Below are 17,502 nucleotides of genomic sequence, written 5' to 3' on the forward strand. Positions count from 1 at the left end.
CATAGAGCGTCTGTTCTGTGGTATCTTTATAGACCATCATTTACTAGCAAGCTTCTTTTTAGATCGGCAGCACAGTTTTAGGAAGAGGCATTCCTTTAGCATGGAGTTGGTGTATGAAATAGATAGATGTACTAACATCTTTGATTCTAACTATAGGGTAGGTATCATGCGTCTTAACATTTTGAATAATGTTTATCATAAAGTTCATGCAGATAAATATTTACTTACTGTTGGTTTATTGGCTTAATTCATAATTTGTCAGTCCATACTTTGCTCTCGTCCGATATTAGAGCACAATCAGTTGATTCATTCGTAGTTTGCGACCACTGATTGCAACAAAACCAAATTCCATTTCAGGTGTCACGGTTTATTTGTAAATTACGAGTAATCAACCCAAATATATCGTTTCAATAATAAATATAGCAGATACAAAATAAACCAGTTCTTAGTATTTCGGAGCAAAACTTCCAAAATATATGTCTCATGCGATAATAACACTTTCTCTTACAATTAAGTGTAAATTTAGCAATTTTGGCGACTTTGTTTTTGTATGTTCACCACATTTTTGGTTTGCATGAGATCAGCATAAGTTGATCTGTAGAATTATGGTCTACTATAGTATTAGTGCTGCTCTAATAATAGACCTAACCCTAAATTTGTAGATTTGTCATGATATAACTGCCTAATCTATAAGATCTTACGTGGAAGTCACACCGTCGACTACGCCAACTCACTGTATCGTATCAATTACCAATGCATGATGTAGAACAAGGTTAGGCTAGAGAAAGAACAATATATTTAATATGAATAAAAGATATAAGATAACATTCAGCAGGGACCACGCCTGCATGTCCGAGCCATGCCGTTCGATCAACTCTAATTCATTGAATTCCTTATTCGCGCCTTCTCCATCGTTAGGTATTTCTCCGCGTTAAATATTGAATACCTATTTTCCGAGTAGTGTTGTGTTCAGCTTTGAGGATTGTGTGGTCATGGTCCAATGCCACTACAGATCCGCCTGTGTGTTTTGTTTTCTAGTTCTTGTTTTGATCTCATACACTCTATTACCATCTCTTATGAGCCTGTTTTACTTCATCACTTGAATTTGGTGGCAACCATAGCGAGTGTCTTTTTTCGATTTTTACTCTTTGGCTGACAGATTAAACTATTCTTAGAGTATCTAAGTCAGATCCCAGTACGATAGAGAGGTGCGAATAAATAAGTAAACATTTTTGAGGATTTTGACAACTTATTCACCTGATCCACTTTAAATTTGATGAAACTGACATTTTTTGATTAGCTGATTAGAATCTTACTCAACTTAACCTCCCTGTTTTGAACTCACTAGTGGGAAGAGACAAGTATTTAACAACCCCAGCTATAAAGGTTTGGAAATTACATGAAATGCATGTTTAGGTTCAGTTATAGTGCTAACTACCAGATATTCCCCACTGTTAGCTTTCTCGCTATCCAGCTTTGGAGTCTGTGAAAGTGTATAGTCAAGTTTAGCCCCACCCATATATGTGGCGAGCGAAAATTCCGGTGATACGGAGCGCACTGTAGAAATGGAATGATTGGTTTACACAGACTCGTCTGGCGTAGAAGCAGGGTTTATCCCCGAAGACGTGCTTATCTCCACCACGTCCTCGTTTATTTGTATGTAAAACCAAGTAAACCTAACAGCCATCTTCAATGGGTCATGTTATGACTTTATGTCCGGCTTTCATCACTCAATTTATCCACCAATCAAAATACGACTTATACAGTCTCCTCACTGTGCCAAACCAATGGCGTTCGACCGGTATGGGCAGTCTGGCGTCCTTATTGGTCCTATGTCCGCCTAGCCCGTCCACTTGAGTCCAGAACACCAAATACCAGCTTCCAATATGTGAATCGAATCATTTATTTCAGACATACTGGGTTTATATATCGACCAAATAGACCGCAATGCACCATAAAGTAGGAAATAACATTTGTACACAATAAAGCCAAAAAGTAGTCAATAAACTGAACATAGCTTAAGAACAGCAAATCGTACAATAATAAATTATAGGCCAAAATAAAACTTATAGTAAGAGGAATATAAATATGCATAATCTAATTATTGAATAGTTATACCATAAGAATGTAAAGATAATATTAGTCAATTAATATATCTCAGAAGTCACTCGTGATTTAATCTACGCTCGGATATAACAGGTCATAAGGGAGATCAAAGACATTTTTAGACGTAAGGTGCACGATCCATGAGTGGCTCACGTACGGTTAATTTAAGAGTAGGAATTTATTTATAGATTATCCAGTGAGAAAAAATTATTTCGAGATCCTCGAACGAAGCCCGGTGTCAAGAGGAGGACTCAGAAAAATGACAGGATCCTGCTACTCCTATCCAGGAAAAATCCACCGTCACCGGTAAGTGATGTTGAGAGAGCTAAAGCGTTAACAAAATATTCTGATAAAGTATTTCCCAACGACAGTAATAAAAAACTAGCCATTAGTCCCAGGAACGGAGGGTTGTTGATGAATTTTGTGCTTATTTAAAAGGACTCTGTCTTACGACAACTCCAACATCTTAAATCGGACACGTCCAGTGGTTTTGATGATACACATCTACATATGAGGGCAGGTTTGGAGGATATTCGTCCCGAAGCACAGGTATTTCGGGAGTCATAGTAATCTTCACATCTGAACATTAGAAAGAGTCATAGTAATGGTAATAGAACTTCCGATACATGTAAGGCTAACTCTATTGAGTCTTTGCGTCTTACGAGCTGTTTGCAGGTCATCTCATGATTTTGATGTATGAGGTATTTAGGACATGATACTAGACGTATATGAAATAAGATTTAGAATTTGGGATTCTTGAGGCGAGGTCTTTCAGGCATGAAGCGAATAAAGTTGAAAGGTTTCGACGGGGTCAAACTGGCGAAATGTCCGTCAGACCTCTCTACTGAATATAGACTGAGATGTCATGTCCTATTTCCGCTACTTCACCACAGATCTCGAATTGATTGGGTAGTAGTGGTAGTGACGGTATTCCCCCATTACTGTTAGGCGAAAATTCAAGTCTGAAAAAGCTGAGACTATCAGACTATTTTGGCGAAGTCTACTCAACGTGTATTGCTAACAATACTTGCCCTAATCACACCGAGATGCCAGCCATAGGGCCTGTACATGTGACTGAGGAGACTGTTCTTCCATTGATCCCTAACCTCAAACCTTGTAAGATACCGGGACCTGATGCGTTACATCTACAATTTCTGTCATCATTTGCAGACATTATTTCAGGATCGCTGATGATGCTCCTCAACATGTCCATTCCATTCATTCAACTCTCTAGAGATAGGAAAGATGCTAGTCAGTCCTACATTTAAAGATGGTTAGAGGCAGATCGTATCGAACTACCAGCCTGTTGGTTTAGCCAACATAGCTGTCAAGTCATTTGAAAAGATGATTTGGGTTAAGTAATTAGGTCACATAGTTTCGTACAATTTTTAAGCTCCCGAGAAACTCGGGTTTCGGAACAAGCATTCATGTTTAACCAACTTACTTATTACGAGAGAGGATTGGACGGCAACCCCAGTCTGTCGATGTAGTATTTATAGACTTGAGAGAGGCGTCTGACAACTTTTCACACTTGGGTCTTACTCAGAAGCTCTCGAGCTTCGGAATAAGAGGTACTGTACAGGAATGGATAGGAAACTTTTTATTTGACCTCATAATGAGAGTGAGGGTTAATGGGACACCATTCGAATGGAAGCCAGTCAAGAGTGGCGCACCCCAAGGCACTATCTCAGGTTCCCTACTTTTCCTTCTCTACGGAAATGAACTACCACCATTGCTTAAGTCATCGACATTATTGTTTTAAGGATGATGTCAGAATCTGGAGAATAATAAGAAGTGAGGCTGATCATTCCGATCTCTAAGCTCACCTAAACGAATTAGTCAGATGAGCTCGACGTCGGGGCTTAGAAGTTAGTTCTGGGAAGGTTGTGCTTATGCATATTGGACGCAGTAATAGTTATGTTGTAACTGTGACTGAGGATTAGAGCGACGCGTATTATCGATCGGACCAAAGACGCGTAAAACACGTAAGAACGACCTAGAGTCCCGAGTGGCCCTGCTTCCTTGTTTAGCCCAGCCAGTTGAGTCCAGAACGCAAGTCTCAGACTCATTATATTTCAAGTATACTGAGTTTATATACCAATCAACCCGACCACAACGTACCAATAAAATATGAAACAACATTTGTACAAGAATTAACCAGATGTGGCTGTGAATGTGGGAGGTAGCGATTAACAGATTGGGAATAATTCATGAATGGTAAATCGTACAATAATAGTTCATAGGTCAACATAATCTCATAATAAGAGGGGCATGAATATGAACAGTTTAGTTGCATAACAATTATACGATAGAAATATAATCACAATATTGGTCCATGAATGGATCCCAAAAATTACCATTCATTATTCATATCGGGATACAACAAGTTATTAGTATACTATTGACAGCACATCTTTTCCATGCGTGCAAGAACATAAAAACTTAGGAACAATAATAAGTCACGACTTGAAGCAATTACACATTGCCACGCGGCTGTTGCCAAAGGGTCTCATGCGTTATGGTCACTTCGCCGAGCATTCAAAGGCTTTGAAGAGATGTTTCGAATCTTATATTCCACCTATGTAAGACCATATTAGAGTACCGCATCCATGTCTGATAATGGATACTAACCCACTTGAGCGCGTTCAGCGTGTGGGAACAGAGTTGAAGAAGGGTCTTTCTAAACTCTTTTACGATGAGCGCTTAAAACGCCTAATGATTTCCCCATGTCGTATCGTAGGACGGCATGTGACCTTATATTGGCATTTCGTATCTTTAATTATGATTGGGGTACTAATATGTCTTATATTTTTGCTCTCTCCAGCACTAATAACGTCCGAGGTCACAGCAAGAAGGTTCACAAACCGCGATCTAATAAACTTAAAGTGGGGTTCTGTTTTTCTCATAGAGCGGTCAATGAATGGAACGCTATACTCGTACAAGTGGTATCAGCCCCATCAGTGAACATTTTCAAGGAGAAGCTAGACCTTCAATGGAAAGCAAACTGTCAGGATTGACACAGGTCCACCAACCTACTACCCTTATAATTGAAGACTGAATGTTTTTCGTTTGTAGGTCAGTGCACGTGCTCATTTTGACCCTCAGGGTCGCACTCACAGCAACCTATGTCTTCGGAGAAGATAGAGTCGTTCCTGAGTCAATTATCCAATACAGATTTATCTAAACTACCTGAGCTTATTCAGTCTATCACTGAATGTCCAGGTTTGATTTCTGGTTGGACATATGCCTTTATTTTCTCGAGGTTTGTTCGTCTTTGGTGAATTTCTTGATCATCCAAAAATTAAATCGATTGAGAATGGGGAATATTCTCAGTATTACAACTTAATGAACCTATTTTGCTACGGGACGTTCGAGTTACTTTCCACCAACCGGTCTGCATATCCTGATTTACGACCAACTCAAGTTCGGAAGTTAAAGCAGCTCTCGATAATTGATGAAGCGCATAACCAGAAGCACATACCTTATGGTCTTCTGTTTAAGAAGCTCGATATTGCATCTTCAAGAGAACTTGAAGACCTTGTTATCGAACTTTTTTACCTCAAAGCCATAACAGGAAAACTTGACCAACAGAAAGCACTGTTAGAGGTCAACTCTGCCATTGGGCGTGATATACGTATTGAGCAGGTAAAATGATGATATATTTCACCAATTAGCAGATAGATGAGCTGCATCAAAAGCTGGATTCATGGGGTGTTCGAGTCGAGTCTGTATTGGCTCATATAGCTAATGAAATAAAGATGGTTAATGAGCGACGATATGAATCCGAGTTACATCAAAAGGAGATTTTGGAAGCGTCATTGTCTATCAAAGAAGCATTGCGTGGCCAAATGGCGAAATCAGACGTATGTTTTCTTGCTTGTACTTATAAATCAACAAATCTGTATTGAGGGAACTTTGGCAGATCTATGATTTTATATACTCCTATGTTTAGTGTGTGATGTATGAAAATAGACCATTGAGTCAATATACTGCTTCCAGGCCATTATGTATTCAGCGATATATGATGTGATTCAAATATAATCGGATGTATCATGATCTTAAAGTATCTATTTTCATTTTTCAAGGGATTCCAAACAATAATCTATTTAAGGTATAGACTTCTATAGGGTTGACTAAGGCTGTTTTAATTCACAAACCCGCTAGTTGCCTCGTGAAAATTTTAAGAGTTTGTTATATTCGTTATCTTGATCGATGACCGAGGGCAGATGAATTAAGTAAGAACTGAAATCCAAATTTTCTTGAATATATATTTCAAATTTAAAACAATTAGTCCCTTTGATAAATTTCGATAATGATATTAAAAGACGAAGATTATCAGAACTATGTGATATATCAGCGCAATACATTTCGAACAATCTGGTCACACATATACTTGTTAAGAGCATTTATATATAAAAATAAAAGGTCAACTAGACAGGAAACGGGGTAAGAGGAGATAAGGATAATGATAAGAGTAATAATAATAATAATGTGAACACAAAGTGAAACCTAATTACTCTGGTAATATTGACTTATTATCCAGAGTAATTAGGTTTCACTTTGTGTTCACATTATTATTATTATTACTCTTATCATTATCCTTATCTCCTCTTACCCCGTTTCCTGTCTAGTTGACCTTTATTTTTATATATAAATGCTCTTAACAAGTATATGTGTGATCAGATTGTTCGAAATGTATTGCGCTAATATATCACATAGTTCTGATAATCTTCGTCTCCTAATATCATTATCGAAATATATATTTCAGTAATTGGATTCACTAGCATGTACAGTAGTAGCAAAAAGTGAAGGTGTGATTAGATTGAATAGGCACAACCGGACTGGAATAAAATTAGTATTGCATGGACACCAGATATAGGCCTCTGTAATTGTAGTGCATTTACATTAACACTGACATTTAGGGTCACCAGTAATTGTATTAGAATAGAACTAACAGTGGTAACCGAATAACTAGCAATTATGTTGTATTATAATAAATCCAGGACCAAACTAGACTGATCTAATCTGGATTATAGTGATATGAGCACAAGTTCTCTGGCGTCAATTAGCATGTCAAGTATTTATAGATCAATATGATAGAATAAGACCAACGGTTATATAGATAGACACAACCAACAAAAGGAATATTAGGGTTCATATATATATATATATATATATATATATATATATATATATATATATATATATATATATATAATCGTAACCAATGATTGGAGACTCTTGGTGATAGGCTCAGAATCGACCACAGTGGCGTAGGTGTATACACTCTCTGTCTCCTCTTAAACGATGAGATTAAAATTACTTTATATCTTTCTTTCTACCAACTAATTCTTTCTTCCTGTACTATACCCTTATATGCAATCTTCCTTTTATATATTACCACAATTGACTTAAGTACTATGAATCCGGTGTTCATCTTGTTGTGCTAATGAGGTATGGGAACTTGGACCGATGCACATTTGTGCCTGGTCCTACGTTGTAGCTGACTGACTGATTCACATATAAGTCATTCGAATTAATGACACAACTGGGCATAATTTAATCGGTAGAATTGAACTAACGCATTTGACTGTTACATTCTCAGTTAAATATCGTGTTCCAAAATGAATACACAATTATGTTCACTTAACATGTTTGTATTAACTGCCATAGAGGTCCATGTGGCTGAACATCTCTCTAGGTCTTAGTGCTGTAGCATAAAATATGTATCTTTTTGCAGTGGAAGTTAGAGTAGCTTACTAAGGTTTTATGCTGTTATAGTGTGCGTCAAATTAACCGTTTGGCTCGTTTACTAGTTTGCTTTATATAAGTGGGTATTATTTCTAATGTGTAAGAGTATTTTAAGGATGATAGATGTCCTATTCTCTGAAGCATGTCAGTAAAAATGTTGATAATCCTGGCTTTTCAAGCTTCAAAGGATCCATTATTTACTTATGTACTGACTCTAGGATTTAAATTTTGCCATTGAGTTTATTCGGCATGTGGATTAGAATTCAAATCTGCGAATTATGGTACTGTAAGTTCTTGTTCTATTTTATAGGCTCAAAGTTTACGGATGGATATGGACGACATACTGATTCATCCAGATTTATTAGAAAGTCGTGTAGAAGCAACTCGTCAAAGTTCAAGCAACACTGAAAGTGTTGGTGATCGTGATGTTCGCAATCGAATAACTGTTTTTAAAAATCTTCGGCATGGTAAATCTTCCAAACAACAGTAGTGTTCAACAACTGTAAACATGTATGATTTATTATTCTGTGTACAACTTTTATAAATTACTGCAACTCAAAGAGTGCTGCGTTTTACCTTGAATTTTTCGCAATGTCACTGTTTTGGATATAAAGCAGTCAATTTATTATAAATTTTTCTTGAAGCAACTTTTTGACAATAAAAACAGAATTCTAGATAGTTGGTCATTTTCATACTAATCAAAGTCTTAGCAAATATCAGTTGTTGATAAGGTTTTGGGGATAAATTGTTACAGTATTGTACTTTCGAATGGTCTTTTTTCATTAGGGTATCTTTTATCTTTTCCGCAAACTGCATTTTGATTATTGGGTTTTTACTTCGAGATGGAAAAAATTAACTGGATATTTCTTACCAATATTTAACATAGTATCTTCATTTTATTTTGTTGCTTGTTAGTGTTTTACTCTGGACTCCTCTGATGACTTTAACTTGTGCAGTTAGTTCTAGTCATTCACTTCAAACCGTGCTTATTGAATCCACTGATTAGGAATGCTGCATTTTCGTCTAAATATCATTGGGTTTTGATATCTATTTCGTTTATCAAATGTATAAAATGTATAAGAGTGGTTTTTGCTTCTTGATAAATGAGGGATTTAGGTCATGACTTTGGCCGTTAGCATTTAAGAATGCAAAAGTGTAGCTTGTTTTTCACAATTTCAAGATATGGATATAGTATATAAAACTAAAAATCTGTACCAACAAAGCTGTACTGGCGTGTGATGTCTTTGTTTATACTTTTTTTCTTTACTAAAACTGAACTCCTCACTATCTTGTTCTTAGCATTGACCTCTAATGATATTGACTCCACTTATAGATTAAATATTTGCCATATAATCAGTTTTTCTGTCTCCCCACATTATATCTTTTCGACAGATTAGTGGTAGTACTGTGGAATTTACGTAGGATAAGTATCACGCTTGGATCTTAACTATTCCGTCCCTGGACCGATACATATTTGTTCCAGGTATTTATTTTATTTAGTTAAGCACATAAACCTTGGTACAAGGAGGCACCAAATAGATATGTGCCACATAAATAATTCAGTTTGTGTGAGGGGCTGGGATACTGACCAGGTACCCGAACCGGAGCAGGTGGTTTTCTTAGGGGGCTACACCCGAAGCCTTCGACCTGAAGGTCTGATTCACAAGGCAGTGGAGCAACGTCAAGAGGTGCAATTCCATGGTAACCGGTGACTATACGCTATTCGTTCCTTCAGGATATTGGAACCCATGTGAGCGATTGGTTTGGAATGTGGGTTTTCCAACTCCCCTAGGTGGACTTACCGTGTCCACCAACCCGGTTAAAGCACCGGACATTCGCTTTTTGTCCTCTCAATTTCGTAAAAAACACCCCCGCCTTGAGAAGCCAGTGAGTAGGACTTCGCTGGCAGTGGTTGTATGCGTGTGGCCATGTGAGAGGATTTTGAGAGGGAGAGCTAACTCTCCCTACTCTCGGCCATACCAGGGCATATGGGGGTATTATTTTGTATATGACTAATTGGTTTCCTAATGATCGTCTGAGCTGTTCGATTTCACAGCTGCCAACATGTACTACTGTAGTGAAAAAAAACAAGTGGGGAAGACCAGTTTGTTTTCTAAAGTGAACTTATACATTGGCTTAGTAAAGTATGAAAACCATACATTAAATTCATCCTTGACACATCTTTGCGTTGTCCTTTACCTGTTCGATTATTCCCCTGATTCTGTTTTTAATTTTATTGCTCCTCGATTTTCTTTCTGTTCTCTTTAATTTTACCTTCTGCTACCAGGCATTTCACTTCCGATTGCGGCTACATACTACTTATATCTGTCGGCATAAGTAGCATACACCACACTATCATCTGCTTTTTTTTCTTAGTCTAAAGCAGAGTGATATGGAAGTGGTTATAGGACCGGCGATGTTATATATTTGTACTTAGTACGTATTGTTTGTGAAATTGATCGTGTGTTTGCAAGTTATAAAAAGTTTTATAAAGCTTATCAGTTTCTAGTTCTCATTTGATGTTTAATGAACGTCCTTCAAATATCTGGTAAAGTGAAATAAACTAGCCTTAGTTAAAACTGAGTCAAACTCATTAACAGCCAATTGATACCGGGTTAGTAAGATATTTCATTTGAGTTGCAAAAGCATATCACACATATCTGGCTCTATCTGACTGGAACATCGGCGAAAGTAATGTGTTTATTTGTGAATATAGATAATAATTTGAGATCTGTGGGTATATTCAATGTGATTTATGGATATTTTACGTAGATCCTATTGGCAATGTAACCGTTTTTAATAATAGTCATGTTTATGATTCCTCGAAGTTATTCATTTGGAGTCGGAAATGGTGCTTTAATCTATCTTACATTCGTTCAATATTATGTGAATTCTTGTTTATAGTTCTAATAGTAATTTCGACACAACTACACAACAGTGACCTTTTTAATCCATGTTGTAATCACTACAGCTAGTAGTGGTGGTACAACAATTCGTTGAGTTAGCTGAGATCAAACTTCGATAAAATTTTAGCCAGCATTATCTGCAGTGGATTTATAATCTATCTCTAATTAAATGCCACAATAATTTATTCATTAACACAAGCCGTCGAATGAGGTTTCCAGCAGTTTTTAGTTTATAAATATTTCTGACCATTGTCGCCGGATTTTACAGTTTTATTAATCAGTTAAATATATTTTGACCGTTAAGATTTAATAGAGGTTTCTTGGGTGAGACCCACACATAAAATTTTGGATTCTATTCAGGGACCTGAGGGATGGTACAATTTATGGACCCCATGATTGCAGGTCACACTGGTTTACAGTGGTTATTCTGCCAAGTTTGAATGCTGGAAACTGCAGGGAGAAAGATGTGAGGGAGAGGAGCTCTTTCAGTTAGTATAATTTCACCAGCAAAATAAACTAACCTTGTTGAGACAATAGGTTCTGAAAATGTGACAGTTTATGCTTGATTTATTTATTTTTTAAATTGTTTATTCCAGAGAAACATTTTAATGTGACTTGTCGGTAAGTGATAATAAAAATAATCTAATTAGTTTACTGACCACCGTAGTTAGATGTTGCTATTTTTACTTGAAAGTATCTTGTATTCATGTATTCTAGTTGTGTAGAATAAAACTTGGTTTTTCATACCAAAACACATTTGTTTTATAACTCTTAGATAAGAAAATGTGCGTATTCCATACATCAAATGATTTTTCAAATACATTTCGTCCCTACATACTTTTATTGATTTCCAAGAGACATGTGGAATACAAAAATGTTAAAAAATAAGATGAATATTTTGAGAGAGATTTTTTACCTGTTTATAAATACTAATCTAGCACTATCTCATGTTTACCTGGCTGTAGTTCATAAACATGTATTCCGGGAAATCATTATAAGATTGGTGTTGAAAACAGTATGGATAGATAATTTGTCAGCGATAATGCAGGAAAACAGTAACAGTACTTCAGTCAAAGTGGACGATATAAAATATGATAAGGTCCTAGACTGTCTAGAAATACAAACATAAGTAATGAATGCAAAAAGCATGACAATTCCACAGGTCTTTGGGCGAAAATTCAGTTAATTTGAAATTAAAACATTAGATCTCTGTGCTAACTGAACTCTGACTCGCCAGCCAATTTGTTTGCTATAGTGCCGTTGAAGTAACTTCAAAAACACAGTTTATTATCATTTTGGGATGTTTTTTGACTCAAATTGCTCATCTACTATTCTTCAGACAACGTAGAATCAAGAGTTAAATGCTAAGGTTTATGGAACAGTGCGTTTTGGTCTACCTATATATCTGGAAGTGTAAATCAGACATAAGAAAGCAATAAGAAAATTAACCGATAGGCAGACAGACTGACAAACAAAAACATCAAAGGATTAAGTTAAGCGTGTATACAAAATAACGTTTCTACAGAGTTAATTATTATTTTACAAATGATTCCTAAAAATGAAAAGTATGCAATAAATCTAAGCTGAATGTAGTCAGGGCTATAAAATATAAATAAGACTGTGCCACTGAGACCGATTTTGGCTCAATCGTGGGTTACAATTATCAATGAGGTTCTACATCTACACCTGACGTGTAATTCCATATATATCTCTATTAGAAGAAGATCTAATCCAGAAACATTTATTGTCAATGGAAAATAGTAAACATAGGAAGAAAACAAGGATGCATTGCCACTTTTAATAGTGTATATATTGCTATGTCCAATACTCTTAATGAATAAGTTATAAATATGCACAATATTAATGGTGATAAAATGTTCTTCTGTATAGAAAAAGGAAAATCTAATAGAGTTATTAAGCAATTATAATACAAATAGAAATATATTTGAGTTCTAGTTTAAAGTCTATTAAAGAAAACAAACAAACAAAAGTATCGTCTTTCATATTTGATGGGTTTTCCCTGATTATTTCTCATAGAAGGCAAAACAAAACAGGAGAAAGGAGCGATCCAGTTTGATTTTGTTCAAATATCGTTTTACAGAATTCCATTTCAAACTTGTGCAATATTAGCTGAAATAAACACAGGCTAAATAGAAATAAATGCACAATCTATGGTTTATGTAATATTTTGTCATTAAGTAACTGAAAATTATTGTTATTATTAGCAATTAACTTAGTACTGGGTAGATTCGAGATCTATATTTTGTTGTTTAACTAGTGATAGACAAGAAATTTACCGATGAAAATGATCATATGAATCAGCTATGCAATTTTCCAGTGATATTCTAAGTTATGAAAAGTTTTCTTTTATGAAAAACAGAAGTTTGGTGATTTGAAAATTCTTATTCATTGTGAATCATGATAATAAAGCCTTCGACTGGTGAGAAGACATTTTATTGAAAGTGAATTTATATGAATAACTTGTACTTACATTCTTCTAACTTTTCATTGTTGTTAGGACTAGCAACATTTATCAGTTATCCGAATGGCGAGGTAAAATTATGTATTTTTATGCATATATATACATGTTAAGTTTTTTGAACTCCGCCTATAGCTCTCCCAGGATTACTGCCGGTCCGAAGCCTGTATTAAGGAGGAGAGTTGATCATGGGGTCGGTAACCCTATCCCATGCTAAAAAAACGCTAACCAGAAAAGTCATCCAAACTCTGCCCTGGGAATAGAAAAATCTTCATTTAGGAGAGTTGTGACCACTCATGGTCAAAGCCGAGATTCTTCGGAAATCACGAGGCCGACGCTTCTAACGACCAACTAACTTCCAAACAATGTGGGAGACCGGGAGGACTAATCAAATAGCTACGGAAATGAGATACAACTTGACGGTTCTAGGAAACAGTGAAACCCACTGAACCCAAGTTGGAAAGAAAAGGTTAGATTTGGTAGATATGCTGTTGTACTCTGGTCGTGAAGAAGAAAATGCTTCTCACACACAGGACGCTGCAGCGATGCTGTCTAAAGGATGATGAAAAACATTTATAGAATGTGAATCTTATCATTTCAGGATCCTCGAAGCATCTTTCAAAGCAAAGAAGGAGGGAAACAATGAATGTTATCCAATGTTATGTACCCGCCAATGATAGCAATGCCGGCGATAAAGATCAGTTCTATGAAAAGCTGCAATCGACCATAGCGAGATGCCCACGAAAGGACCCGACAATCCTGAAGGGAAATCTAAACGCCAAAGTCGGGATGGACAACACCGGATATGAAGATATCACGGAACGACATTGATGGACTGTGAGAAAGGAACGAGAATGGCTACAGATTTGCAACTCTACATGCATTCAACAAAGTGGTTATTCCCCCCACAAACGCATACACAAAGCTACATAGGTCTCATCGGATCATATTACAGAGAACCAGATCTACCATATCTGCATCACTGAAAAATTCAGATCAATGGAAAACATGAGAACTAGAAGAAGAGCTGAGATGGATCACTACCTATCGGTTGTCAAGATGAAACTAAAGCTAAAGAAGCGCTAGACAACTGAATAAACATTACTACAAAGGTTTAATACAGCCTACCTTGAAGATACCGAAAAATTCAACGAATTCATGATAGATCCTAGCAACAGGTTTCAAGCCTTACAAGATCTACTTAGGGAAGAGCAAGCTACTATGGCGAACAACTGGAAAGCTATCAAAGAAGCACAGACTTCAACGTTTCAGGAGGTTCTGGGCCTCAAGAAACACCATGCAGAATGTATCTGTTGAAATACTTGGCAGGATCAAGAAGACCGCAATTAACAACAGTCGAGCAAAAACAGATAAAGTCAAGGCACAAGCTGAATACACAGAAACAAACAAACAAGTGAAAAAGAGCATTAGAGCCGACAAGTGGAAATGTGTGAAAGACCTAGCGATAACAGCGGAATAAGTTGCAAGAGAAGAAAATATGAAACAATTATATGGTATGACAAAGAAACTAGCAGAAAAATATAGCAAGCCAGAACGACTAGTCAAGGACAAATAAGGCAAAACAGTCACTAAGATTCAAGGACAGAGGAACAGCTGGGTAGAATGCATCGAGGAACTTTAGAGTAGACCATATCCACTGAATCCACCGGACATCGAGGTAACACACACACATACCTTCCTATAAATGTCATCCCATCGACGAAATAAAGATGGTCATTAGACAAATAAAGAGTGGGAAAACAACAGGACCCGACAATATATCACATAAATCACTGTAGTCATACATAGAAGTAACTGCAAACATGCTCCACGTTCTATTCAGGAAGATTTGGGAGGAAGTACAAGTGCAGATGAATTGGAGAGAACACCTCATCAAGATACCAAAGAGAGGAGATCTGATATAATGTGAGAACCACACAGGCATCACACTATTGTCAGTACCAGGAAAAGTTTTCAACAGTGTTGCTCAACCGGATGAAAGACTCAGTAGACGCCCAACTTCGAGATCAATAGGTTGGATTCCGTAGAGGTCGGTCGTGCACAGACCAAACCGCGACGCTACGGATCATTTTTGAACAATCAGTTGAGTGGAACTCGTCACTATACATCAACTTCATTGCCTAGGAGGAGGCATTTGATAGTGTGGATAGGAAGACATTAAGGAAACTTCTCCGACACTATGGAGTACCTGAGAAGATCGTCAACATTATCCCAAATTCATACGATGGGCTACAATCCAAAGTGGTGTATGGAGGACAGCTAACAGATACGTTCCAAGTGAGGACCGATGTCACACAAGGCTGCTTATCCTCCTCCTTTCACTGATAATGTTGTCGGCATTTAAACCATCCAATTCAGAAAACTTAAGGGCATCAAAAGCATCTATTTGAGCTGAAATATTCTCCCTATATATATATATATATATATATATATATATATATATATATATATATATATATATATATATATATATATATATATATATATATATATATATATATATATGCAATTATAATGTTCTGTTATGATATTGGATTTTCTATAAACTGGAGTTGTTATAATTGCTTATAATTCTTTGGACACCTCTTCACTCGACATGTCCCCAAATCTGAATACGGTTGAACAGAAACGCAATTATCTTCCACATAAACAATACTGAATGGGAGTAGGAGTCACATTAGGGAAGACGTTAGTATATTAATAATTTTACACGAGAAGATTCTGGATCTTTCTCCAAGTATCTGCTGCGTTGATTGTCTTAGAAATGGCTAATCAATGTTCTCCAACACAATCCTTCACAGAACATGCTTTAATCAAAGCTATATCCCGCTAACAGAAGTTATCCTCATCTATTGTGTAGTCAATCCATAATGGGGCAATGTTTGACCAAGGATGAATACGAATTTTCCTAAGTCATCATACTTTCCGATAAAATAACAAAAGCGGAGATAAATAAATTCAGAAGCATCAAGTTGGTATTCATATGCAATGCAGTGGAAAGCTAAACGTGAAAAATATGGTTCAGAATGAATATTCGAGATTGAGGAGTAAAATTGTTTGGCCACTTCATATAAGGTTCTGAACCATATTCTACGATTATTGTGGAGATGCAAACTAGGTAATCTGTCCTTCTCAACGTGGCTCAGGTTAATAGTCAATGAATCCATGATCTGTAGCTATGTCTTGTTCTGTTTGCTCCTTGTATTCTTCCAACTGAACATTGTGATAGTTAGAACAGCTCATCAGCTTAAAATGGTTTTATTGAATGAAGAATTATTACTTGCTTCATGTTGACTAAACTCATGAACTGTACTCTTGTTACAGTATTAAGAGCTATTACTCGATGTTGTGGGTTGATCAAAGTTAAACTTACACATTATTGAATCCCGGCCCAGTGATCAAGAGCTTAAGCGTTCGCGTGTGAGACTTAAAGTCCTGGGTTCAATTCTCGGTTGCGAGTTTGTAGAGTTGCAGTGCTAAGGAGAATGAAACATCCGTTCAGTATTTCCAGGTTTTCAGTGGCTGTCTAACATAGATCAGTTTCTGTTTTCAATGAAATTCGACAATCTCCACAACCCCATGTTGACTAAACTTTATTTTTGTTAATAGAAGAATATAAATCGTATATATATATATATATATATATATATATATATATATATATATATATATATATATATGATATTCTAAATTCCAGGATAACTATAGCTTACCAATATATGAAACTTGTTTACGCACATCACACGCTTCATTCTACCGTTAATAAGTAAATGGAGAAATTAACGTTAATAATTAAAATAAGATAAATACAAGTTAAGAGAATGATAATTGAATAGATTATTCATTACATAATATTAATGGACGGGGAACAGCTAAAAGATAGGTCCTGTAAATATGGAGTTTCAGTGTGCTTCTCTCAGTAGTGTCTGCAAATTCACCATTACAGATGAATTTTATAACGAGTGTATATTTAAGAAATCATTTTGTTATGGAAACATTGTTTCATCATTCTAGACAAAAAGCGTTGCGCTTTGCATCTTAGAGAAACTGAAGTAGTATGTAGAGCTGACTTAGAAATATTGGGTAGTAGTTGTAGCTCTCATTATATTGTAGACAACGGTTTTTTTTCCAGACCACAGTATGCTGAAGAATGCCTTTAAATTATGAGCATATTGGCTAGCGGCGGAATCCAAGACGCGCGTTTCGTCCTATTTGAGACTCGTCAGCAGGTACACCTAG

General features: G+C 36.3%; 2 protein-coding genes across 3 annotated transcripts in view; one reads left to right on the plus strand and one right to left on the minus strand.

The window, feature by feature from the left end:
* Positions 1-2,802: 2,802 nt before the first annotated feature.
* On the plus strand, positions 2,803-11,484 carry COPS7A_1 (COP9 signalosome complex subunit 7a; the record flags this gene model as incomplete). 2 transcript variants are annotated; one of them, XM_012944304.3, is given in 10 exon segments in its annotated part: positions 2,803-2,807; positions 3,020-3,357; positions 3,561-3,861; positions 4,515-4,688; positions 4,704-4,991; positions 5,015-5,112; positions 5,212-5,328; positions 5,369-5,751; positions 5,784-5,969; positions 8,168-11,484. In XM_012944304.3, the coding sequence occupies 10 exon segments, from the start codon at positions 2,803-2,805 to the stop codon at positions 8,345-8,347; spliced, it is 2,070 nt and encodes a 689-aa protein (XP_012799758.2). In that variant the 3' UTR covers positions 8,348-11,484.
* A 79-nt stretch (positions 11,485-11,563) lies between these two features.
* The window catches only part of CA10_1 (Carbonic anhydrase- protein 10), a 57,016-nt gene continuing 51,077 nt past the window's right edge, over positions 11,564-17,502 (minus strand). Inside the window, exons 8-9 of the mRNA XM_051208886.1 lie at positions 16,977-17,016; positions 11,564-12,893 (exon numbers count right to left, since the gene is read on the minus strand). Of these exons, the coding sequence (XP_051074292.1) occupies positions 12,874-12,893; positions 16,977-17,016 (60 nt within the window). The 3' untranslated portion in view covers positions 11,564-12,873. The remainder of the gene's footprint in view (positions 12,894-16,976; positions 17,017-17,502) is intronic.

Source organism: Schistosoma haematobium, chromosome 1 (genome assembly GCF_000699445.3).
Source record: "Schistosoma haematobium chromosome 1, whole genome shotgun sequence".
Classification (NCBI taxonomy): Eukaryota; Metazoa; Platyhelminthes; class Trematoda; order Strigeidida; family Schistosomatidae; genus Schistosoma; species Schistosoma haematobium.